We start from the raw sequence: 24,624 nt of genomic DNA, 5'->3' as shown, positions 1-24,624 counted from the left end.
GTTAATCAGTTCTAAAGTCGAGGTTGCATACTAGACGCTGAGATGAATTAATCAGACAGGATTAGAGTCCTAAAGGAATTCAAACAAATAAGAAGAGACATTAAGTAATATATAGTCTCATAGGTGAGATACCAAAATTATGTGAAAAGCACTCGGTAACAAAGATGGCAACTAATACTGCCCAGAGAAATCATAGGGAAGATGACATGAGCTAGAGTGAGGGTGGAATCTGGGGAGAGTTCTATCCCTTGGGTTTTAAATACTTCCGGAACCAAGATGCTACGGGAGTAGAAAGAGTCTCGGTTGGATTTTGTGGACGGACCTGATGAAGACCTTTCCGGTCGCGTTTTCAGAAGCCTAGGGGTCGCGATTGCAAGGGCGGATCTTCGGTTTGCTCAGAAGCCGCAGTGGTGGAGAATGAGCGGAACCCTGGGAAAGGTAAAACCGATTCCACGCACGTAGGGCGCTGAGGAAAGCGGAAGGGAAAGCAGAGCTGGAAGGTGTTTGCTTGCAGACGTTCAAGCCTAGGACTCTGCGAACAGGCCTTTCCCAGCAGTCCCTGCGGTGCCTCACTGTCAATTCTTCCCTCCGCCCAGGGCGAACTTTCCAGTTTTGTGCCACGCCCCCTCCGCTTGTCACCCTCGCTGCCCAGTGCCTAGGAAGGGAGAGCCCACCCACGGAATTAGAACCCAAAATATCGTCCCCATAAATTGTCTGACCTTGGGCAGGTCGTTTAATTTTTACATTTAATCATCCTTTAGAATCCTCGCTGAAGTGGTTGGGATGTGAATGAAGTTACTGGGTGATAAGAGGAATACGATAATGATAAACTACATTTTTGCTTACAAAATCTTACTTAAGAGCATATCATAAGGGTTTGGGGATTTAGCTCAGTGGTAGAGCGCTTGCCTAGGAAGCGCAAGGCCCTGGGTTCGGTCCCCAGCTCCGAAAAAAAGAACCAAAAAAAAAAAAAAAAAAAAGAGCATATCATAAAACGGAGTAAGTCAACCATTTCGTTGTTGTTACTCTTGGCTTCCAAATTATTAAAGAGACTATGGCAGAACCAGATGAACCTTCTTTCCTTTTATGAGACGAGGTCTCACCATGTAGCCCAGACTGCTCATGATTCGGTCTCCTGCATCAGTTTCCCCAGTGCTTGGATTACAATTACAACCGTGCACCACTACCCTAAGCCAAACTACCATTCTTAAATAATGCTCCTTATTTTTCTCTTCCCTTAACAAATTTAACGGTTCTCAGTTGGACTTTTCCGATTGCGTCATGCTGCTTAGGTTCTTGATATTCCTGTTCTCTTCATATTGGGGTTTTATTCCAGGCATTAATTATAAAAATATCTATCTCCATAATGTATGTATACTTCAGTATGGTCATTGCCATTTATGGATGTGGGGCTACCCTTGATGGTCTCCGAATTTGAGTTTCTTACCCCATCCTTCATGAAGGGATCCACTGGTTCTCTTTAGCCAATTTGTGATAACAAGTCTGCTTCAGAGATGTTAGAAATAAATCAACTCCAACATTCCATTCTGTTCTCTGGTTCTGTTTCTCTTCTTTCCTAGGAAGGAAGAGAGGATCAGTACTCAAGGAGTATAATTCACAATAGTGCAGAAGAATCCATGGAAACCTGGCATTAAGGCCCTCATCTAATAAACTCAGGCATTGGGGTGGTGTCTTTAATCATAGAACCTTGGGAAGTGGAGGTAGGAGGATTAGGAGTTCAAGGACAGTCTTGAGTACAGATTGAGTTTGAAGCCAACCTAAACTACTTGAAACCCGACCTCAAAAAGTAAAGGAAAACGAGCCCAAGAGCACAATAGAGGGTGCTGTAAATAGGAGTGGGTGTTTTGTGAGGGATGGAGGATGGCGCTAATAGGAATGTTGGTGTTGTATAGTCATTTATGTAGTTTTATTTGCTCTTCACATATTACTGAGCAATCCTAGCTGACAGAACAGATGTAGAGATTCAAATGTCAGTGGTTATAAAATCTGTATTCCTAATGACCTTCATGAGGATAGATTTCAAGAGTCCGTACAGTCATGGTAGAAAAATGCTGCCAGAGGACACACTAGAAACAAAATCGACTTTTGAGAGAACTTAGAAAAAAGACTTGAAAACATTGATTGTTGTGCTGGTATCCTTGAGCTGTTAGCTGTGTGTGTGCTGGCTGAGGACAGTGAGGGGCACATGAGGCTTGTGAGAATCGGTTTTTGTACCTCTTCAGCTCTTCCTTCTCCTTTGAATTACACTGCTTTGTGTTATTGAGATAGTATCTCATTTTTTGCCAAGGCTGACCTTGAATTTCTAGGTTCCAGTGATTCTCCTACCTCTGTCCCTCAAGTAGCTCAGTCTATAGGTATTTGTCACTTCATCTAGTTCAATTTGAACTTTCTGATGCATGAAGTCCAAGCAAGAACTGATTTTTTTCTCAGGGATCTTTTGTGAAAAGTGGTGCAGTGGTTAGGAACACTTGCAACTCTTCTAGCTGCAGGTTAGCAATGCATTAACTTCAGCTCCAGGGCACCCAAGCTTCCTTCTGACCTTTGTGGGAATTGCATTCATGTGGCACACCCATCAATTAAAAAAATAAATAAATAAATAAATTTTTTTAGAAAAGAAAAGGGGCTGGAGAGATGGCTTAGTGGTTAAGAGCACCGACTGCTCTTCCAGAGGTCCTGAGTTCAAATCCCAGCAACCATATGGTGGCTCACAACCATCCCTAATGGGATCTGATGCCCTCTTCTGGTGTGTCTGAAGGCAGCTACAGTGTACTTATATATAATAAATAAATAAATCTTTAAAAAAGAAACGGAAAGAGAGAAATACCCTTTGTAAGAACTGGAATCCATGTCTCAGGGTATCTTTTAGCACAGGAAAGAACATAAGAACCATCATGTAATCCTAGAACTTGCTTTGCATTAAGAGGCTATGCTAGAGGAAAGAGCCCTAATTGTGGGGTCTCCTAGGGCACTTGTTAGCTGTCACCATTAGACTTTTCCTATTTGAGACAGAATCTTGCCGTGGACCACTGGCTAGCCTGGAACTCTCTACATCAGCCATTCTCAACCTGTGGCTTGTGACCCCTTTGCTAAGCATCTGTCTCTAAAAATATTTACATTATGGTTCATAACAGCAAAGTTACAGTTATGAAGTAGCAACAAAATAGTTTTATGGTTGGGTGTCACCACCACATGCAGAACTGAATGAAAATGTCACAGTATTAGGAAGGTTGAGAACCACTGCTCTACATAGACTAGGGTGGCATCAAACTCACAAGAGATCCACCTGCTTCTGCTTCCCACATGCTGGATTACAGGGGAGTGCCACCACTGTCCATGTGCTGGATGACAGGGGAATGCCACCACTGTCCAGCCTTATTAACTTATTGCAGCCAGCCCAGCTTAAGTTTTGACAGGTAGTCATGGCAGAATAGAAAACAGGAACAATGGACAAGGTCAGACCTGGGTTTTCACCTGTTCTAAACCTGTAACATTAGTCGGTTGATGTAAACCTATTTTATTCCATAAAATAGAGGCAGTTATTCTAAAAAAAACCCAAAATATTAGTTTTGTGTATATTTGTGTGTGGGCATATACATGCCATGGCATACCTGTGGAGGTCAGAAAGCAAGATGCAGTAATCAGTTTTCTCCTGCCATGTAAGTCCTAGAGATTGACCTTATGTTGTCAGATTCAGCTGCGATTATCTTTCCCTAATTAGTCATCTCACCAGCCTGAGGCAGGCAGGTGTCCTAAAGGGGACTCTCTCAAAGAGTTGGAGTAAAGATAAGAAAGTGTGGAGAGCTTGGCATGGAAGAAACAATCAATCAGAGGCCCCTTTAGTTGTAACTCACAAGCCTATTCTTACATTTTTTATAACACCTTCCACCTGTAATACCAACATTTGAGAGGCAGAGGCAGGTAAATCTCTGTAAGTTCAAGGCCAGCCTGGTCGACAGCGTGAGTTCCAGGACACCGAAGGCTACGTAGAGAGACCATACCTCAAAAACAACGAAAACAGACCTAACCGAGCTCTCATTTGCCCTCCTTGGGCCTAGAGCCACTGCTTTCACAGCCCACCCCGGACTCTCACTTAAGGCATTCACACGCTGTGATGGATTTTTCTCTGTGACTGTTTCTTTGGTAACTATGCACTTCTTTCTTGGTTGCTAGTTCCAGAGCTCACAGGGCAAGTATTTTTGTAACCCACTGCTGCAGCTGTGTCCTGATTCATTCATTCAGTGGTGTTATTGCCCTCCTCTTCTGTTTGCAAAGCCAGAGCTGTTCATCTGCTGATTGTGCTGGGCAGGGAATAGAGGGGGTGGTGGGTATTTGTGGATTCAGTCTCAAAATAGATTACTTTTGTTCTGATAAATAATGCCAGGCATTGCAGGAAAAAGAAAGCACATTTCCCAGAGCTGAGGAGTTCACATCACAATTTGAATGTCTTCCAGAAAGTTGTCAACTAAGTCTGACTTTTAGATAATTAAATCCTTTGCTATTATAGAGACTCAGGATTCTGAAACAATTAAATAAAGAGAAAGCAGTCTCATCTAGATCTTTCTACCCAATGCCTCCTCTATTTGAAGTGACCCACTTGAAATGTGTTCTGTTCACTCTGATTTCTATTCTGATTGTCATGTACATGGATCTTTGGACATGAGGGAGCTTTGCGTTGTCTGCTGTAACTTTGAGGTCCGTGGCCAGTGATAGGGGAGCCAGCTTGAGCTCTCCAAAGCTCTTAGTTCCATGCTCGGCCAGTGTAGAGTAAGCAACTTATATACATGTGTCATACTAGTTAAAAAAAACCCTTAAAGTTATCTTATTTATGTTAAATTTTATGTATGAGTGTTTTGTCTGCATTTCTGTATGTGCACTGTATGTGTGCTTGGCTACCTATTAAGGTCAGAAGAGAGCATCAGATCCCTTGGAACAGGAATATATGGGTGCTGGGAATCAAATCTGGGTTCTTTTCAAGAGCAACAAGTGCTCTTAACCACCGAGCTATCTCTCCAGCCCCCTACCTAGTCTTTGATAGTAGAGTGGGGTGCAGTTGGACTTTGAAGACATCACACCTTTGCCCTTTGTTCTTTCTTTTTTTTTTTTTAATTAACTTTTTATTATGGAGTTTTTTTCTTCTCTCTTTTCTTAAAATATTTTATTTATTTATTATATATATGAGTACACTGTAGCTGTCTTCAGACACACCAGAAGAGGGCATCAGATCTCATTACAGATGGTTGTGAGCCACCATGTGGTTGCTGGGATTTGAACTCAGGACCTCGGGAAGAGTAGTCGGTGCCCTTAACCACTGAGCCATCTCTCCAGCCCCTGTTCTTTCTCTTTGCATCCTTTTTAATCTTTGCGTTCTTTGAGAGACTTTTCCTAAGTGTGATCTTTCCCCCACAGTTTTTAAAACTTTAAGTAAAGTATTAGTGCGTATGTGTGTGGTGTGCACATGCCTCTGTGTGCATGTGGAAGTCAGAAGACAATTTCCAGGAGTTAGTTTGCTCCTCCCACCATTCAAACTTAGTGCTTGGCCTGGCCAGCACTTTACCCACTGTGCCCTCTGGTGCTGTGCTATTAAGTACCATTTCTTCATATGGGGCAGGAGGTGTAGAACAGTGGAGAAATAGCCAGAAAACCCCCACATCCTATGCGAGCATTGGGGAGTTACTATGTGACTTTAGATAGACTTAGATCGGTTTTCTACACTATAAAATAGGGTTAGTGATACCCTGCACTGTGGTTTAGACACCGCACAGGCATTCAGTGAAATTGGCTGCAGGAATGATCATTTATTAATTTCCTTCTAAATTTTTCTCAAACAAAACTTGATTGTGCATACTGTACCCAAAAGAATCTCTCAGCATAAAGGTCATTGGATGGTGTTAAGGGTTTCAGCGACACTCTGAGGTAGTAAGTAAACCTGTGTATCAGGGCCTTTTGAGCACTTGTCTCAGGAGATGGATCCTGATCTTGAACAGATTTTTAGGAAAGTTTGTAACCTGCAAAAACTCAGGTCTTCCGGCCCTCTTCCCAGGATGTCCTGCCAGGCACATTTGCTGTTAATAACATATATTTTTACTTATCATATAATGTCTGTGGTTTCTTTTAGTTGTTTAATATAAGCTTATCATTCTTTCAGACCTGGAAAGAATGGGAGAAAATCTATACTTCTTAGCTGTCATCCCCATCCCACCCCACTCCAACAACAGCTAACCTACTTTCTTTCCCTATAGACCTGACCATTCTGTATATTTCCTTCTTTATTTTTTGCATTTTTTTTTGAAACAGGATTTCTGTGTGTAGCCCTGGCTGTTGACCAGACTGGGTCAAACTGCTTGTCTCTGCCTCCCAAATTCTGGGAATAAAAGCATTCACCACTATCACTCCATAATACCCATTCTGGATATTTCATAGAAAGGGAACCAATCATACAGCATTTGGTCCTTTGTGATGGGCTTGTGTTTCACATAATAGAATACTTTTGGGGTTGGGGATTTAGCTCAGTGGTAGAGCACTTGCCTAGGAAGCGCAAGGCCCTGGGTTCGGTCCCCAGCTCCGAAAAAAAGAACCAAAAAAAAAAAAAAAAAAAAAGAAGAAGAATACTTTTAAAGTTCATCGTGTTTGTTACATTTTGTTTGTATATTCCTTTTAATAGGCAACACAGTACTTGGTAGTTAGAAAGCTTTTATAAAAGAAACTTTGTGGGCTGGCAGGCAAGGTGCACAAGGACCTAGATTTGTTTTCTAGCAACATAACAAGAGAGAGAGAGAGAGAGAGAGAGAGAGAGAGAGAGAGAGAGAGGTAGAGAGGTGTTACTGTTTTAGACTAGCTTTAGATTTATAGAAAGTAACAATAGCACAAACAGCTCACGTTTTCTATTCTTATTAACATTTTAGGGCCAGTGAGATGGCTCAGCAGGTAAAAATACTTGCCACTAAGCCTGACAACCTGAGTGATTTCTGGGACCCATGAGGTAGAAAAAAGAACCAATTTCTTTAAGTAGTCTTCAGATAGAGAACCAGTTTCCTCAAATTGTCCTCTGACCTCCACATGTACTCTCCTACCTGAAATAAATAAATACATGGGGAAATTATACTAGTAATGTGCATAATTAATAAAACCATATCGATATACTATTATTAATGAAAGCCCATACTTTATTCAGGTTTCTTTTGTTTTTATCTAATTTCTTTTTCTGTTCCAGGATCCATCTGAATATTACATTCCATTTAGTAATCGCATATCCTTAGGCCAGGACATAAATTCTTTGACTGGGACAGCTTCTCAGATATTTGATGTTTTTGCATAATAAGCTTTTTACATATACATGTCAAAAGTCTTGAAATTGTTTCTCACGATGAGCAGAAATTTCTGTGTGTGTTATGGGATCTTAAGGACAGACATTTAGAGTCTATTACCTAGTTTATAAAAAGAACGTCTATATGCCACATTCTTCCTTAGTAAGACAGGACCCTTGGTCTTGCTGGCAGGGCAAGAGTGAGGCGAAGACTCAGGCTGCTTCCTCTCACCAGTGTCCTTTCTTACCTGTGCTAATACAATTGTTTCTGTTCCTTAAGCAAGTCAGAGCTGTAAGAGAGGCCCAGCCTTCCCAGTGACACCGTCTTCTTAGTCTCTTATTAGCTGTAACTTTTGAAAAATAAAACTTCTCTGACCTTTAGTTGCTAAAAATTATCTTACAGTGTGTAAGAATTAAAGGATATTTAGGAAAACCCCTGTTAGAAAAAAATATATCAAGTTAGAAAAGGCAAGCAGGATGTAAAATTGTGGGAGAGAGGTTCTTTTCTGTTTAAGCCTTTTCTGTAGTGGGCAAAGTAATTAAAAAAAAAAAGACCTTGATTTCCTTGCATGCTAGGTGTTTGTTAGGTAAGAATCCTTTGGGCTTTTTGGTTTGTATACTATGGGTTTCTCTCTTAAGATGAGTTGTGTAGTGAGAAGTCTGGAATTTTGGTTTCTTTAAAATAACACAAATATTATAAAAATGTGTTCTTGTTTTAATCCCAGGTGTGGGGATATGGGGCTGCTTTGAAGCAGCTGACTGTGACTTGCCTTATGCCCTAGCAGGGGTGTGGTTTTGCCGGCTGCAGATAGTTTCTGCAATTGTGTGATGTTTGGAATTCTGGGAACTTTTTTTTTTTTTTTTTGGTTCTTTTTTTCGGAGCTGGGGATCGAACCCAGGGCCTTGCGCTTCCTAGGCAAGCGCTCTACCACTGAGCTAAATCCCCAACCCCCTGGGAACTTTTGAGAGGGTGTATAAATTCTAGAACTCCAATAGGTGGGGTGTGTGTCTGTGTGTGTCCGTATGTGTCTGTGTGTGTCTGTGTGTTGTTTGCAATTTGTTAGAAGTCATGCTCAAAGAAGAAACAAGAAGAAAGATTAGATTCAAAGACCTCTCTCTGTCTCTCTCCCCTCTATCCTTCTTTCTCTCCTATCTAATGAGAGGAAGAGTGAAGCTGGGGGGTGGGATAAAGGGGGAGAGAGAAGAACCCACAAAGTTGCAAAGACCAGCTACAAACAAAGAAGAAACAAAGAAATTAGATTCAAGGATCTCTCTCTCTCCATATATATGTGTGTGTGTGTGTGTGTATATATATATATATATATATATATATATATATATATTCACTCTATCCTTCTTTCTCTCCTATCTAGTGATAAGGGGTGAAACCAGGGGGATAAAGGGAGGGAAAAAGAAGAGCTGACAAAGTAGCTAAGTCCAGCGACAGGGGTGCTTGGCGTTCCCAAGGGCGAGGGTCCTCACCTGACTGTTTTCTTGCAGGTGCTTGGCCTATGGACCAATACTGTTTCTAAGCAAGGCTTTTCCCTCCAAAGGTAAGGACTTTAGTGACAAGCACAGCTAAATTCATAGCTGACATGATGGTGTTGCTTTCTTTATGTCCACTGTGTGTCTACAAAGTATCTCAAATTTTAGTTCCTGCCACATTGCTCCTTCACCATTCTCAGAAAAAGGCAGTTCTGTTCGTCCTTTTGCTCAGAACCTTGGAGTTACCCTTGATACTGTTGTGTTTCCGTTCCACGGTTACCAACAGAGCCTGTCGGCTCCACTGCTGCATGTACAGAGCCAAGGCGTGTCTTACCTCCAGTGTTCAGCCTCATGCATTCTGTTTTGCTAAGCCCAGCTCCTCATCTTCTCTCTGTTTGCTTTTTCCTCCTTCATACTGAAAGCGGCGTGATTCTTTCAAACTGTACTCAATTACACTGTTACTCTGCTCACATTTCCTCAAGCGGGATTAACTCAGCTAAGGATTGGCTTACACTGAGTGTACAGTCCATCGTGGTGGAGAAGGCATGTCCTCAGGAACTGGAGTCACACTGCAAGCACAGTCAGAGAGCAGAGAGATCAAAGCTACTGCTCGGCTCGCTTTGCCTCGTTTCTTTTTGTTAAACCTGGGACCCCTTCCCCTGGGGCAGTGCCACCACACTCAAGGTCAGTCTTTCTTGGTCAGTTGAACTTCTCTGGGAACAGAGGTGCGTCCTAGGTAGTTGTAAATCCAGGGAGGTTGGTAATGAAGACTATTATACCATCTTATCAAAAGGAATTCTATAATTCTTATCATGGCCTACAACACTTAATAACTGAAGTCTAAAGAGAGTGAAATCTGGGGCTGGAGAGACGGCTCAGAAGTTAAGACCCCTGGAGCTCTTCCAGAGGCCCTGGGTTCAGTTCTCAGTACCCACATGGCAGCTCACATTGTCCATAACTCCAGCTCCAAGGGACTGACAGCCTCACACAGAAGAACATGCAGGCAAAACACAGTGCACGTTAAAAAGAGAGAGAGGGGAACCGATTGCGTTAAAATGATAGAGAGAATGTAAATTAGAATTCGTTTCAAACTCAGGTGGTTTTTTGTTTTGTTTTATTGATTCACATTTATTGAAGCCTTTCTCTATTTTCTTTCCATTTCAATATATTTCAGTCATTATCTATCTACTATTTGATAAACACCTGCAATGATACCAAGTCACTTGACATCTTAACTCCAACCTTCACAAACTATTCTAGAACTTACAAATGCCATCATTTTACAGGACAGGAAACTGACTCAGATTAAGATAGCATTTCAGTCCCATGAGAGATGGTCTGTTATTGCCTGCATTTTAAAGATGAAATAACTGAGTTACAAGGACATCAAACACCTTGCCTAATGTCACAGTTAGAGATAGTCCAGTCAGCATTCCATCGCAGATTTGCTTTCCTCAAGTCTGTACCACAAAAGCTTCTCAGGGCGCAGAAACTGGAATGCTCCAGTTCCCTCGTCAGCTGGACTAGAGCCATCTGATCCTCCTGCTCTGCTGCTTCACTGTGCAGTCTAGCTCTGGCTGTCCTCATCCTCCGCCCTCCTAGAGCCTGTGCTAGTACTGAAGGCTTAGTGTCTGTCTCACAGTCCTGCTTCAGTCTCTCCTCTTGCCGTTTCATCTCTTACTCACTGCTCAGTTCTTAAAACACAGGCTTGATCATTTCACTCCTTTGCTTAAAATCTTCCAGATGTGTTCCTTTGCTACACAGGTAAAAGCAAACAGCACAGCTTATGGAAGTGTCTTGGCCTGGCTCTGGATCACCTCTCCAGCCTTAATTTTTCTCCCTGTCCTCTTATCTCCTACTAAAGTTCTATTCACATCCTTTTGCTTGCTGTTTTCCAAACCCCTTTTCATACTTGTGCCTGAGTTCCTGTAGTGCTAGAGAATTGAGATCAGTTCCCTTCCTCTCCTGTATGTTCCTCTCCTTTTTTTTTTTTTTTTTTTTGATTCTTGCAGAATTAGAGGGTCAAACCCAAAACATTGGACATGCTAGGCAACCCTTCTGACTACACCCCAGCCCATAGCCACATTTATTTGTCTGTCTGTCTGTCTATTTATAAACAACCTTTGCCTCAAGTTTATTTGTAAAAACAGCACGGGGCACTGACCATCTGCACATAGTATGTAGGTGTGTCAGAGCAGTCCCTCTGTCTTCACACTGGCAAATAGAAGCCTTTTTTTCTGGGGCCCTTACAAGAGCCTGGGCACTTCTCGGAGCCTGAGCTGGGGCTGAAGCCTGGGCCTTAGCTGGAGGTGTGGCCCTTCAGCATCTTAGCCACCTTAGGCTTTATAAGGGCTTCAGTGGCCTCTGCACGTGTACTCATGGCCTGTGCATTGTCTGCCTGCGTCTCCTTCAGGCCTTCCTTGCTGTGCGCTTCTTGGCAGAGCATGTATTCCTCAGGAATGTGGAGTTGACCTCCTTAAGAGAATCCTATCTTTAAGACTGGGTTTCTTGATGCCATTTCTGTGCCTTTTTTGGGATTGTTTATGATTATGTGGTTCTTAGACTGGGCCATGTCTGCACAGTAACCTGCAGCTCCCAAAGTGCCTGGGACTGGAAGAGAAAGAACTTAAAAAGAAGTACACATATGAATAGTTTGCCTGCATGTATATATGTGTACCATGTGCATGCCTTTTGTCCAGGGAGGCCAGAAAAGGGTATTGGATTCCCTGCAACTGGAGTTACAGTTAGGAGCTGCTATATGGGTGCTAGGAACTGAACCTGGATCTTTGTAAGAGCAGCAAGTGTTCTTAACCTCTGAGGCATCTCTCCATCCCCTAGTTTTAGACTCAGTTTAAATAGTTCCATTTCCCTATTTCTAGCTCCCTGCTTGAAGAGTTCACATTCCTAGGACTCTCATGAACGGTTCTGCTCTAGACCAGCGCTGTCTCTTGGCTATTGTTTGTTTACATTTACCGTCCCCATCCAGACCTCATGAGAGATTCTGCACTTAGTCTGCATCCTCAGGACCACTTTGTCTGGTGTGTAGGTGCTTAATAATGTTTGTGGAAGCAGAGAGTAAGGAAGAACCTACTGTTAGTGTATCCGACTACAGAGCATAAAGGCTATAGTAATTTTTCAAATAAATGTGAATATCTAATTATATTCAACATACTTTCCTCTCTTTCTCTCTAGATTCAGAATTTTGGGAGAGAATCCCATTTATTCTGCAGGTAGGTAATTATTTCTTGGTACGCTCTACTTTCTCTAAACGATCCTCTAACTCTCTGTAACGATTTTGTCTATAATGCTGACTCCGTCTGTTAGGAGGGTAGCAGAGGTCAGATCCTTCCTTACACAAGCTAGGACTATAGGTAAGGACAGGCAGCGTTAGGATGAGAGCCCTGCTGTGAGTTTGCGTTTAAACTCTACCACTGCCCTCTTTGGTGATTAATCACTGCATGTCAAGTCTTACCTGTCTAGGTTAGACTTAAAGTTAGAGATTCTCCTGCCTCCGGCTTACAGGCGCTAGGATTAAAGGCATGCTCCAGGGCTGACACTTATTCCATGACCTTTGACTTCCTCTCTGGAGCTTAGTTTCCTCAATTAAAAAGCAAGGACTACTGTAAATTGTAAAGAGGTATTTGAAAATTCAGTGAGATAAAATGTTATAAACAGTTGAAAAGCAGCTAGCTACTCTGGTTATTACAAGCCTGCTACTGTCTCAAACCTGTTTTTCAAATTCACACTCTTCAATTTCATTAATTCAGTTACTTTTAGTCAATGTTAACTCAGTTACTTGGTGTGTTTGCATTGTCCATCGTGATAGAATTCAAAGTTGTTTGTTGGGGTCTCTACAACCTTTAGGGCTGGCAGAGTAACAATTCATGTGAATCTGACTGAACAGGACTCTCAGTACCTGGTGTCGCTTCAGACTTCTCGGCCCTGATGCTGGGCAGCTTCCTTCAGGTATATTTATTTACAGCACAAATTGGGAAAAAGTATCTGGTATAATAACCTTCCCATGTGCTCAAGGAGACATTATTACCTCAAAACTCTTCTCAAATCCATGTCACTTCTCCATGAAGATGGACTCTATAGATAGGCTGCATGTGTTACCTTAAAGGCCCGGGGGAGGATCTGGTGAGCATACAGGTAGCACGGAGGTCATCTGAGCTATCCAGGTCCTGAGATCCAGGAAGATACTGACAGATAAAAGCTGGAAATGCAATGAAACCAGATCCAATATGACAGACCTAAGTGGAAATGTGTAATAGTAATGTTATTCATATCCTATTTAGGAGTAAAGAATGATTCTCTAGTTGTATAATCTATATGAATGAGAAAGCTGATTAGAACAGAGATCTGTGTCTAAAGCATAACCAGACTTACTGGGTACTGCATCCTTTTTAAGTTGTTTGGAGTTCTGATAACAAACCAAACTTCACTGTTCAATGCAATTGTGTTTGTGGGAGCTTGGTGTGGCCTGGCCCTTCAGATAACACATGGGTTGCCTAGGCTACTAACCATCTCCATTGTCAGCCTCTGGGCAGAGAACAAGTTATACATCTTTTCCTTTGTAGAGACAATCCTACATGTTTAACATTCCTGGTTTCCCTAGTGCTATCTGTGAGTACAAAGACATTGGTACCCCCCATAGCTGTTTGTCGTAACTAACAAGCCCTAGAGATAAAGGAAGAAGGAAGGGAGCAAATATGGACTCAGAGTGTACAAGATAGTACGTAAGAGGCTTTACATGTGGTAACCATCAGAATGGTTGCAGGAGTGGATAGGCACTTTAATACTGAACTCCAAAGCTAGGCATCACTAAGTACCAGCAGCTGTGTGTGTGTGTGTGTGTGTGTGTGTGTGTGTGTGTGTGTGTGTGTGTGTGTGTGTCAGGTGTTCATGGCATCACTAAGTACCAGCAGCTGTGTGTGTGTGTGTGTGTGTGTGTGTGTGTGTGTGTGTGTGTGTTTGTGTCAGGTGTTCATGCCAGAATTTGATGTTAGCTATTCTCCTCAATTTGTATACACTTTTGAGACAGTGTCTCTCATTTAACCTGATTTCAGCTAGATCAGCAAGCCTCAGGGATCCTCCTGTTTTCACCCACCCCTCCCTACTGCAGGGGTTACTGGGATGTGTTGCCCTATTTAATCATTATGTGGACAATGGGCACCTGAACTCAGGTCGTCAGGACAAGACAAGCACTTTATTGGTAGTGCTATTGCCCCAGTACATTATGTCTTAGTGCTAGAGAGATGGTTACGAATGGGGGAAGGCTTGTGGGAGGGGGTGACCAGGAGGGGTCAGTGAAGGGGATATAAAGTGAGTAAGTTTTTTTAAAAAAGACTGTGTACTTCTCTTGCAGAGGGCCTGAGTTCAATGCTGTAATTCACCATTGGATCTCAGCAGCCCAACGTTATGTTTAAGAAGTTTGAGATAAGGGAACTGGAGAGATAGCTCCAAGGTTAAGAGCACTGGCTGTTCTTCCAAAGTCTTGAGTTCAATTGCCAGCAACCACATGGTGGTTCATAACCATCTATAATGAGATCTGGTGCCCTCTGAGCACAGTATATGCAAAAGGTAGAAAGAATATGGAATATCCAAGCCTAGGAAGCATTGAAGGGAGGACACAAAGATATTTTGACAGAACAAAGTAGGCAGCTGCCAGGAACAAATCACTGTAGATCACTTTGTTAGCATATTTAGGGAGCCATTTTTGTTTTGTTTTGTTTTTTTTTTTTTTTTTTTTAAAGATTTATTCATTTATTATATATAAGTACACTGTAGCTGTCTTCAGATACACCAGAAGAGGGCATCAAATCTCTTTACAGATGGTTGTGAGCCACCATGTGGTTGCTGGGAATTGAACTCAGGACCTCTGGAAGAGTAGTCGGGTGCTCTTAACCGCTGAGCCATCTCTCCAGCCCGTTTTGTTTTTTTTTTAAGTATACATGGAGCATATATTGTTTGCCAGGTGCTAGCTTTTTCTCTGTCCTTGAAGGACTCGGGTGTATTGAATGGAGAGAATATTCTGTAATTAGATTCTTGGCCACTGCTGTTCATTTTCATCCTCTTTCTCTACCTGCATGGCTCTACTGAAAATGCTTGTTCCAACTTCTAAGGAGAAATAATTACAACACAGTGTTACTCTTCTTCTAGATTGACAGGCTTGGTTCCCTGTTAGTAAACCAGAATTCTGAAGGAGAGTTTGTGGGTGGCACAGACACCGGAAGGAGAGAAGTATGGGTTTACATCTCACAAGTGTGGCGACTGGATGTCTTCACTTGTCATGAAGGGTGGCCTTCCTCCTAGGAGGCTGGGATGTTACTGAGATGGCAGGATTCAGCTTTAATGACACAACATAGAGGGAAAGAAGCCAGTTGAATTTACTGAGAATAAGAGGCTTTCAAATTTACACATTTTACAATAAAAACAACTGGTTAATTAGACAGCTTAACCACTGACAATTTGACCCAAACCTTTCATTTAAGGGGGAAATGGTTAATTTAACAGTAGTTTGAACTAGCTTTTTAATTACCAGCAGCTCTAATTATAGGAATTGCCCCAAACTGAATTTAAGAGTGTCTCCTTGCCAAGGAATTCCTGCAGATGAGAGACTTAGGCAAACGTTTGCAGCCCTTGCAACTTGGGCTGTATCATCATCTCAAAGATCAGTTTCTTTTCTGCTTTTTGAAGTCACTGATAGATGATTGTCTATGTACTTCAGCATGATGATTGACATCTGGGTTTTTAATTTACACACAATGTTTTATTTTGCAATGTAGGCAGGTATGAGAGAGCACTGACTCTGTAGCTGAACTCTTGATCTTTGTGTGTTTAGGGGTGCAGAGGAATGCCACCAAAATGAGGGGCATAGCTGAAGATCTACAGGGCCTCTGTAGACTGGCAAGCAGGTCCTACAGAATGGGAGAGGGGATAAGGTAACTGGGCCTAGACTATAAAGACAAGGCCCTTAAAATGCTTAGCTAGGAAACCTCATCTCTGGGCTGTGAAAAGCCACCAAACATTGAAAAATGCAGCAAACCTTTTTTCTGTCTCATTCAGTTCTGACTGTCGTATCTGGCCAATAGTGAATACTTCCAAGATTTGCATGTATGAAATAGATAAAAGGTTGAATTAATGGGAAAGCATAATGACTAGAAATTTCTTTTCAGAAGAAGGACTGCTCTGTGGCTGTAGAGGGCGGAGTAAAGAGAGGGCATAGAAAGACCAGGAGCAGCAGCATCTCTCACCTTCCAGTCACCTAAGGCTTCGTTGGCGCTCCTCCCACCCCTGCACACACAACCAAGATGATCTTTTAAAACCATGGCAGAGGGGGTGGAGCAATGGATCAGAAGTTAAGAGCATTTGCTGCTCTTGCAGAGGACCTGGGTTCAGTTTCCGGCACCTATATATTGGCTCACAGTTCCAGGGGACTCTGATGCCCTCTTCTGGCCTCTGCAGTTATTACATGCATTTGATCCACATAAACTAAATAAAATCATACACTCATACACATAAAATAAATAAAATCCTTTTAAAAACACAGCATACATATACTTTTTTTTGCTTATTTCTGTTCATGATGAGATCCAACCTCTTAACAAGGACTAGTTTTGTTGGTTTTAGGCCCCCCAACTCACTGTAAAGTCTTTGGTGGGGCCCTCTCACAATTACAGCCACTCTCCCAGTCTTGCATGGGCCCCACGTCAGGTCCTGTATGCTGTTCCTACAACTACAGCACTAATCCTCCACTTTATTCCTCTAATAAACAGTTTATTAGAGGCATAACTCTGAAGTCTGTTATTATATTTTTATTATGTTTAGTCTATTATCATACAATCTCAAGTGCTATGACCTAGTGATTTTCAGCATAAATTACACAGTCAGATAAACCCAAGTGTAAGTGGTAATTTTATCTCATACTCATAGGATAACTTGATCATTTCACCAAATTTTGGGAGTTACCTGTATTAGTTAAATTTTTCGTAGTTCCAGGCAGATACCTGACAGGAAGCAACTTAAGGAAGGGATGATTTGCTTTATTTCACAGTTGGAAGGTAGCCAGTCTATCATGATGGGGAGCACATGGTGGTGGGAACAAGAGGCATCTGGTCATGTTGTTCCACAGTAGGAAGCAGAGAAATGAGTGCTGGTGCTCAGCCAGCTTTCTCTGTTTTGTGTAGCCCTCCCACCCAGGCCAGGCGATGTACTACCCACATTTAGGGTGGATCTTACCAACTCTGGAGACCTAAACTAGAAAATCCCTCACAGACACACTCAGGAGCTGGTCTTTTGGTGGTTGTAATCCTGTCGAGTTGACAGTTAATTGACAGTTAATACTAATCACTGATGCCATTTTGTTTTTATTTATGAATAAAGATAGCAATGATAACTAAAAGAGAATATAGAGACCAACAGAAACATACCTGTGTGCATGCTTGTGTGTATAGAAAGCAATGTAAGTCATCCTCCCAAGCCCACTGCAATATGCATGTGTAGAGAGGCTCCCCCTTTTCTTAGTAATGGCATATATACCTGTACCTAGATTTGGGGGGTATACATTGACTATTGTGCTGTAAACAGAAAGGAGTCACACCATTTTTGTTTATTGGTGGTAGCTGGCAGACCAGGCCGGCGGTGAGCTGCTGATGTTTAGGAGTACTGCATGATGTTTAGGAGTCTTGACTGCTGGGTGGTGGAGGTGCACACCTTTAATGCCAGCACTGGGGAGAGGCAGGGGGATCTCTGTGAGTTTGAGGCCAGCCTGGTCTACAGAACAAGTTCTAGGGCAACACAGAAAAACTGTGGCTCAAAAAAAAAAAAAAAAAAAAAAGAATTTATAGAAATGTGTGATCCTGGGTTCGATCCCCAGCTCCGAAAAAAAAGAACCAAAAAAAAAAAAAAAAAAAAAAGAAAAGAAAAAAAAAGAAAAAGAAATGTGTGATCCTTTTCTTTGGTGGATGTTTATAAAAATTTATATATTAATTTGGGGTTTGGGGTTTTTTGTTTGTTTGTTTGTTTGCTTTTTGTTTTTCAAGATAGAGTTTTTCTGTGTATCCCTGGCTGTCCTAGAACTCACTCTGTAGATCAGGCTGGCCTCGAACTCAGATCCTCTTGCTTCTGCCTCCCAAGTGCTAGGGATAAAGGTGTGTGCCAACATGGCCTTGCTAAAAAGAATATTTTATTAATTTATGGATGATTTGTGGTCTTTCTCTGTGTGTGTGTGCACGTAAGAATGATTCGTGGTCTCTGTGTGTGTGTGTGCACGGATTGATGATTTGTGGTTTCTGTCTGTGTGTGTGCACATATGGATGATTTGTGGTCTCTGTGTGTGTGTCTGTGTGTGTGCACACATATGGATGACTTGTGGTATGTGTGCACACATATAGAGGACAGAAGGCGGCTTGCAGGAGTGGTTTTGTCCTACCACATGGGTCCGGCAGTTGAGACTCAGGTCATCGGTCTTGGCAGGAGTACCCTTACCTGCTGAGCCATTGCACTGGTCCTCAAAAACAAATAAATAAAGAAACAACAACAAAAATACACAGCCAAACCAAGAAACAAAAAATGTCAAAATAGTGTTGCTTGTTGAGGAACAAGATGACACAAGAGCTTCATTAAAATGTACTTTGTCTCCCTGGCCATCACTGACTTTTTTTTCGGAAAATAATTTCCCAAAGAATGATGAGTGGTGGGGGCTGAAGATATTTCAGGCGCTAAAAGGAGAGAACAAAGGGGAAATGGGAACCACGAGAACCACCTTCACACATATGCTGTTTGGCTTTGGCTTGTTCCTTTAGGTGGTATTGTGAGGGCCAGTCGGCACTACAAGACAAAGCCCACTCATGGCATCGGAAGATACAGACACTTGGTGAAAGTGCTAGAGGTAAGACGCAGGCAAGTCCTGTGTGAAAGGAGCATGTCATAGGGGTCACAAAGATTATACAATCGTATCTACACAGGGGGTCACAGGAGAGCTGGAGTTTGCCCTCACTCATCTCTGGTTATGTGGTTTGGATTCGTGTAGACTGGAGGTTCTGCCAGCTTCTCATCTTGCTCCTTGGCCAGATTATTTCACGAAGACCCTACTCTCCCAGTTTTTATTATTTAAGATACTCTGAAGACAAAGGTCTTCTTTGTACTTGTAGAGCATGGACCTCAGCGTGGAAATCATAAATTAACATTAGTGGAGGGACGGAAGAGATTTCTCAATACATAAAAGCATGACTGTTCTAAGATCTGTAGACCAGGCTGTCCTCCTACTCAGAGATCCTCCTGCTTCTGCCTCCCAAGAGCTAGGATTAAAGGTGTGTGCCACCGTAGCCCTGCTGCATGAACTGCTCTTGCAGAGGGCCCAAGTTTGGTTCCCCAAACCCATATCAAATGGCTCAGAACAGCCCATAACTCCAGCTCCAGGGGATACAATGCCTCCCTGGGTTTCTGTAGTCATGTGCACATAGCCACGCACAGACACAGACATGCAATTAAAAACAAAAATAAATAAAAATTTCAATCAACACAAGTTGAATGAATGGTGTATGGTAAGTAGGAGATGGATTGATACTTTCAACCTAATAACAGGTTTTTAGAGTATTTATAGATTTAAATATGTATGCAGTCCTTGGGTCTTTGTGAGTAATAACGGGGGAGCATTACCAAACATTATTCAGTCATTTCATCTGCTTCTGTGGCCCCAATGCTTGATAGCTCCTGTGGGTGGTTAAATTTCCCTGCATGTGAGGCGGCTTTACTTTGACTTTGAGTCTATGGCTTCCTATAAGCACTACAATTGAGAAGATCGTGTTGGTCTAGTTAGGGAATCTTCAACAGCGTTCACTTCTGTGGTTTCTTTTAACTCTCCCATACAACTGTATACCTGCCATGGCCTCTCTCTCTAAAGCAGGGTGCAGAGCACTGTATTTGGACCTCCCAGCTGCTGAACTTGCCATAAAAGAGTTTCACAAGAAGAACATTCGCACTTGAGACCTATGTCAGGCAGGATCCCCACAGGCAACATGTGCAGGGTCCTTCTGCCCTGGTTAAGCTGTGTGACTCTGGGCAAATTAGCCTTATCTGTTTAGATCCCATAGATACTGAAATTAATTATATGTAAAGAGACTCTTATATGAGACTTGGAATTAGAAGCCCAAGACACCTTGCGCAGCTGAGTTTATAGCATTTATCTATATTATCCCCCTGGTGGTCTGGCTCAAGCCCAGGGCCTTCTACATGGTGGACAGGAGTGGTCTCGCTAAGCTGCATACCCAACCCTCAGAGCATTTGTCAGAGTCTCCATAAAGGCTGCGAAACTTCGGCTCCAAATAGTTCAACAATCTTTCAATTCAGATACCATGAATCTTTATAGTGTTTAATGAACAGAAGCTTATTATTTAATATGCCCGTTGATGCCTTGCCTGTTTAAAATTGGTAGGAAAACAATTTCTTTCTTTTTTTTCTTTTTTTCGGAGCTGGGGACCGAACCCAGGGCCTTGTGCTTGCTAGGCAAGCGCTCTACCACTGAGCTAAATCCCCAACCCCGGAAAACAATTTCTTAATGGCTTTTTCTCTTGTCTCCCAGGCCCCCTGATTCCTATACTGTGCCTCTTGCCTTTCATGCCTGTTTCAGGGCCTCTCCTATGTTTGCTCCCTTCCTCACTTAAAACATTTCTCAACTTTTTTTTTCTTTTAACTTATGGTCCTCCTGCTGTGGGCTTCCCGGGGCTGGGATCACAGTCATGCACCACTACCCCTGGCTCACTTCAGTCTTAACTAGGACAGAAATGAATCATCCTCTGAGAAGCCTTCTTGGGTCTCCTGCATGGAGTTATTTGCTCTACTGTGTGTTCCTTGTGTTCCCTGTGTCCTAGGACTTACTGTCTGTGCCTGTCTGTTTTGATGGCTTCCTCCTCTTCTAGATTGCAAGATCCCTAAGGGTAGAGGACATGTATCTCTTTTCTCTGTGTCCTCAGTGTCCATCATAGGACCTGGCACCATGCAGGGACAATATAAAATATTGATCCAACTGAGTTGAAATGTGGTTATTGGAGCTGCTTGGGGGAGGAGGGGGGTCTGTAAAGTAGAGGTGGCAGAAGAACTGATACCTGCAAGCTGCTTGCTTCAGATGGCCTTGGTCGTGTGGAGGGAGTAGGGCTCCCTTTCATCGGGGCTCTAGGCCCTCTGATACTGTTTGTCACACCGTGGTGTTTGTCACACACAGTGGTGCTGGGTGGTGCTCTTCAGGACAGCACAATGAAAGCTTTCATCTATAGCTTACAGAGGCTCTGTCTTGTCACTTTTCACCCCTCCGGGGACCTGGCCTAGATAATTGTGTGGTCTCCTTGAAACCTCAGGGTAAGAAAACCAACAAATAATCAGACAACAACAGCAAAAGCTGTAAGTAGCCAGGTTCCCATTTTCTCTGTGCCTTTTGTCTTTCTCATTCTCTTGGCGTTTGATGTCCCCAAGGAGATGCTAGTCAGTTCTCAAGCTCATGCTCCGACGAGTGTCTTTTCTCTGTTCTGCTGATGCTGTCCTTTCCCTCCTTTCAAATACACCACTCAGTCTTCTGAGAGTTGGGTTGTTCTTTAAGGGAGGGTTGTTTGTTTTGAGACAGGGTCTCACTGAGGCCCTGACTGGCCTGGAATTCACAGAGATCCACATGCTCCCTTTGCCTCCTGAATGCTGGATTAGACTTTGGAACCTTGGAAAGGAAGGGGCATCTAGTTCATGTCTTCTTGTCTATGCTGCTTGACCTCTTTTTTGCCTGGCCTAATTTGTAACTCTTCACTTGGTTCTTATCCCTAAAATCATGAGTTCTTGTTTCTGAGGACATAATGAGAGGAGGGATAGAGTGCAGCTTTAGGGGAAGTGTTGTGGAGGTGGGAACAAACCATTGTAGCCCCGCAGCTAACCCCCAGGCCCAGCCTCGCTTGACCTGCACACTTTCTCACACACCCATGTACTCTCTGGCCTTTATGCCTTTGCTCTACTCTTTCCTCCGTGAATTCACATCCTCCCGTTTTCTCCGTGGTTCCTATCCTGCAAGCCCCACCTTGACTCATGACAGCAAGGGATGATTTCCAGGGCGTGACTCCGGATTCAGCACTTCCTTTGTAAATCTCCTGTTTCTCCAAGTGCCTCGCATCCTTCTGTGGGATTTTAAATGCTTCAGAGTTTTTTTTTTTTTTTTGAGTGATTTTTTCCCCCTTTGGCAGGTTTAAAGTAATAGTAGTCTAGCTGCCGGGAGACCCCATTCTAGTTATTAACAGTTGGTCAAAATTACAAGAAGCAGCACAAACCACCAAGGTCAAATTCTCATGAAGCCAAAATCTTGTTAAACAACCAGACTTCATGGGCTTTTATATTCGGCCCACAATCCCGTCCGTTTGTGTTATAGTATATTCAAAGTCCCTTTATTTCTCTACTTTGTTCTACACATTGAAATTTGGGGGGCGTATTATACCAGTGAGTTTCTCTATCACTTTTTGTATTTAAAATAATAATCACTGGCTGCTGTGAAGGCTCAATGGATAAAAGTGCTTGCTGCACAAGTTGACTTTCATTACTGGGAACCATGGTGGAAGGAGAAAACTAGCTTCTGGAGATACTTGTCATTTATTGTGTGTGTGTGTGTGTGTGTGTGTGTGTGTGTGTGTGTGTGTGTGCGCGCGCGCCACATCCATGCACACACAGCTTCCAATCTTGAGGCAGTAGCAGCTCAGCAATCAGAATTGCAGAGAGGAAGATGTGGGAGGGTGAAATCAGAAGCAACATAGGTGGTTTTCCAGGTTCTGGGGCAAGAGTAAGCTGTGTAAGCTAGAGTGGCCTCTAGCAAGCCAGATACCTTTCCTCTAGGAACCTATGCTGTTTCTACTGTTGACACAGAGGTATCTCCCATTTGGACATGTGTTTACCTTGCATTAGTGTCTGTATATAGAGGTCAGTATTCATGGCCACAGTCTGTCAGACTATAGCTTTTAGTCCTCACTAGTAGCTAGTAGTCCTCACTAACTAGAACTAACTAACTAGAACAAGATTGCCATTTTGTCTTGGTGACTGCAGTTCCAGACATGGGTTACAGAAATGGTTTGGGAACACTTGTCTTGTACTAGGACCCAAATTTCCCCTTAAAAGTCTGCTCCTTGTATCTCAGAATAGAAGTGTCATCGTTGAATATCCACTATGCTCTTGTTCTCTGCTGAGCACTGATGCTCAGGTGAGCAGGGCTCGGTCCTGCAAAGCACAGTCAGCTGAGAAAGATCTCCAGATCCAACTGAGGTCATGTGCTAAGTGCTTTACTGGAGGGATGAAACACACACGCAGTTCTGTATGTATGTATGTATGTATGTATATATGCATATATATTTGTATATGTACATATACATGTATGTGTGCACATATGTGTAAATATGCATGTATGTGTATGTCTGTGCATATATGCATATGTACATGTTGAAGTACTATTTAACCTGTCAGTTTCAAATGAATGAATGTGTAAATGAAGTAAGGTTTCCTGCAAGAGTCAATGAAGATATTATGGATGTCAGCACAATAAAGATTTGTTAAATGCCACCTGTATTCACACACTCTGGGTGTGTGACAGTCATCTGGGAGCATCTACTTGCTTGGGGTAATTTGTTACACTGAGCTATACAGAGCATAGAATTGTTACATGGGGATTTTCCAGACTCAAAGAATGGCTTCCATAAAAACCTGGCCTTTGTTATGAGAGCCTCTGGTCTCTAGATCCCTAGGAGTCTTACCCTGCCACAACTATTCTTTCAAATTACAAATTTTTAGATTACAAATGAGAAGTACAGCAGGACAGATGATGGTATACTTAATTGATTTCTATATTAAAGAGAAAGAAATCTCTATCTTGCTCAAGCCCTTACTGTGGGTAGTCAAATCCCTACCTCATTTTATGTAACAGGTGCTATGTCTCATTCGTCCTTTCATCTCTAAGCCCAATCACCATCACCATCATCACCACCACCACCATCATCACCATCACCATCAGAGGTGGATGGGGAAGCAGTGACAGGCGTCTTATTAGGAATATATTTAAAGGATGAGGCATGGTGGTTGGCGCATATCTTTAGTCCCAGCACTAGGAGGCAGAGGTAGCTGAATTCAAGGTCAGCCTACATAGTGAGTTCCAGGCCAGCCAGGACTACATAGTGAGAGGCTGCCTCAAGAGAAGCAAGAACAAAAACACTACAAAACAATTTCTTTTTTTATACCAGATGCTATGGCTGCTATACACTGAGCTTTGCAAACATCATTTCATTTTTATGGTGTTAGAGCTGTATATTCAATAGTATATTGGTTATTAAAGATGTCATTGAGGAAAACAGAGACCTAGAAAGGTTAATGACTTTTACCCAAGCGACTGGTGATTTCAGAATGAGTATTTGAACTTAAGATGGTCAGAACGCATCTAACATCTACGCTCTTTCCATTTTATAGAAGCTCATCAAAGGTTCAGCTTTACAGTAATTGCTGTTACAAATGAGGAAGCTGCCTCTCGAGTGTTTGACACTGAATTATAAATATGCCCGCCCAGTCAGCATGCACCCTCAGATCATTACAGACTTCCCAGAGGACCATCCCCAGATCATCCAGGCACTCAGCTCAGTTTCCTTGTCACTCGAATGTCTGGAAGCTGAACGTCGCAGCATGTCAGGGTTTGAGCTTGGAGATGTTGGATGATGCACCTCTTTCCAGGGTCTCCTCCTCTAAAGACAAACAGACAAATGCTCTCTCTTTACAGTATAGAGCAGGTCTGCTTCCTGCCCTCAGTAGACAGA

General features: G+C 42.6%; 1 protein-coding gene and 1 long non-coding RNA gene across 4 annotated transcripts in view; both read left to right on the top strand.

Annotated features, from left to right (window-relative positions):
• Window positions 1–24,624, top strand: part of Mrpl48 (mitochondrial ribosomal protein L48) — a 61,739-nt gene that overhangs the window by 18,159 nt on the left and 18,956 nt on the right. The window contains 4 exon segments of one of the 3 annotated variants that reach the window (NM_001106282.1): window positions 339–438; window positions 8,825–8,877; window positions 12,002–12,039; window positions 18,616–18,701. In NM_001106282.1, the coding sequence (NP_001099752.1) occupies window positions 418–438; window positions 8,825–8,877; window positions 12,002–12,039; window positions 18,616–18,701 (198 nt within the window). In that variant the 5' untranslated portion in view covers window positions 339–417. 3 annotated transcript variants of the gene reach the window in all.
• On the top strand, window positions 12,674–16,603 carry LOC148007768 (uncharacterized). Its single transcript, XR_015652200.1, has 2 exons — window positions 12,674–14,535; window positions 14,737–16,603. It is a non-coding gene; the product is annotated as an uncharacterized LOC148007768 (long non-coding RNA).

This window comes from Rattus norvegicus, chromosome 1 (genome assembly GCF_021556685.1).
Source record: "Rattus norvegicus strain SHRSP/BbbUtx chromosome 1, alternate assembly SHRSP_T2T, whole genome shotgun sequence".
NCBI classification, from domain to species: domain Eukaryota; kingdom Metazoa; phylum Chordata; class Mammalia; order Rodentia; family Muridae; genus Rattus; species Rattus norvegicus.
This window is presented reverse-complemented; position numbering and strand designations above follow the sequence as displayed.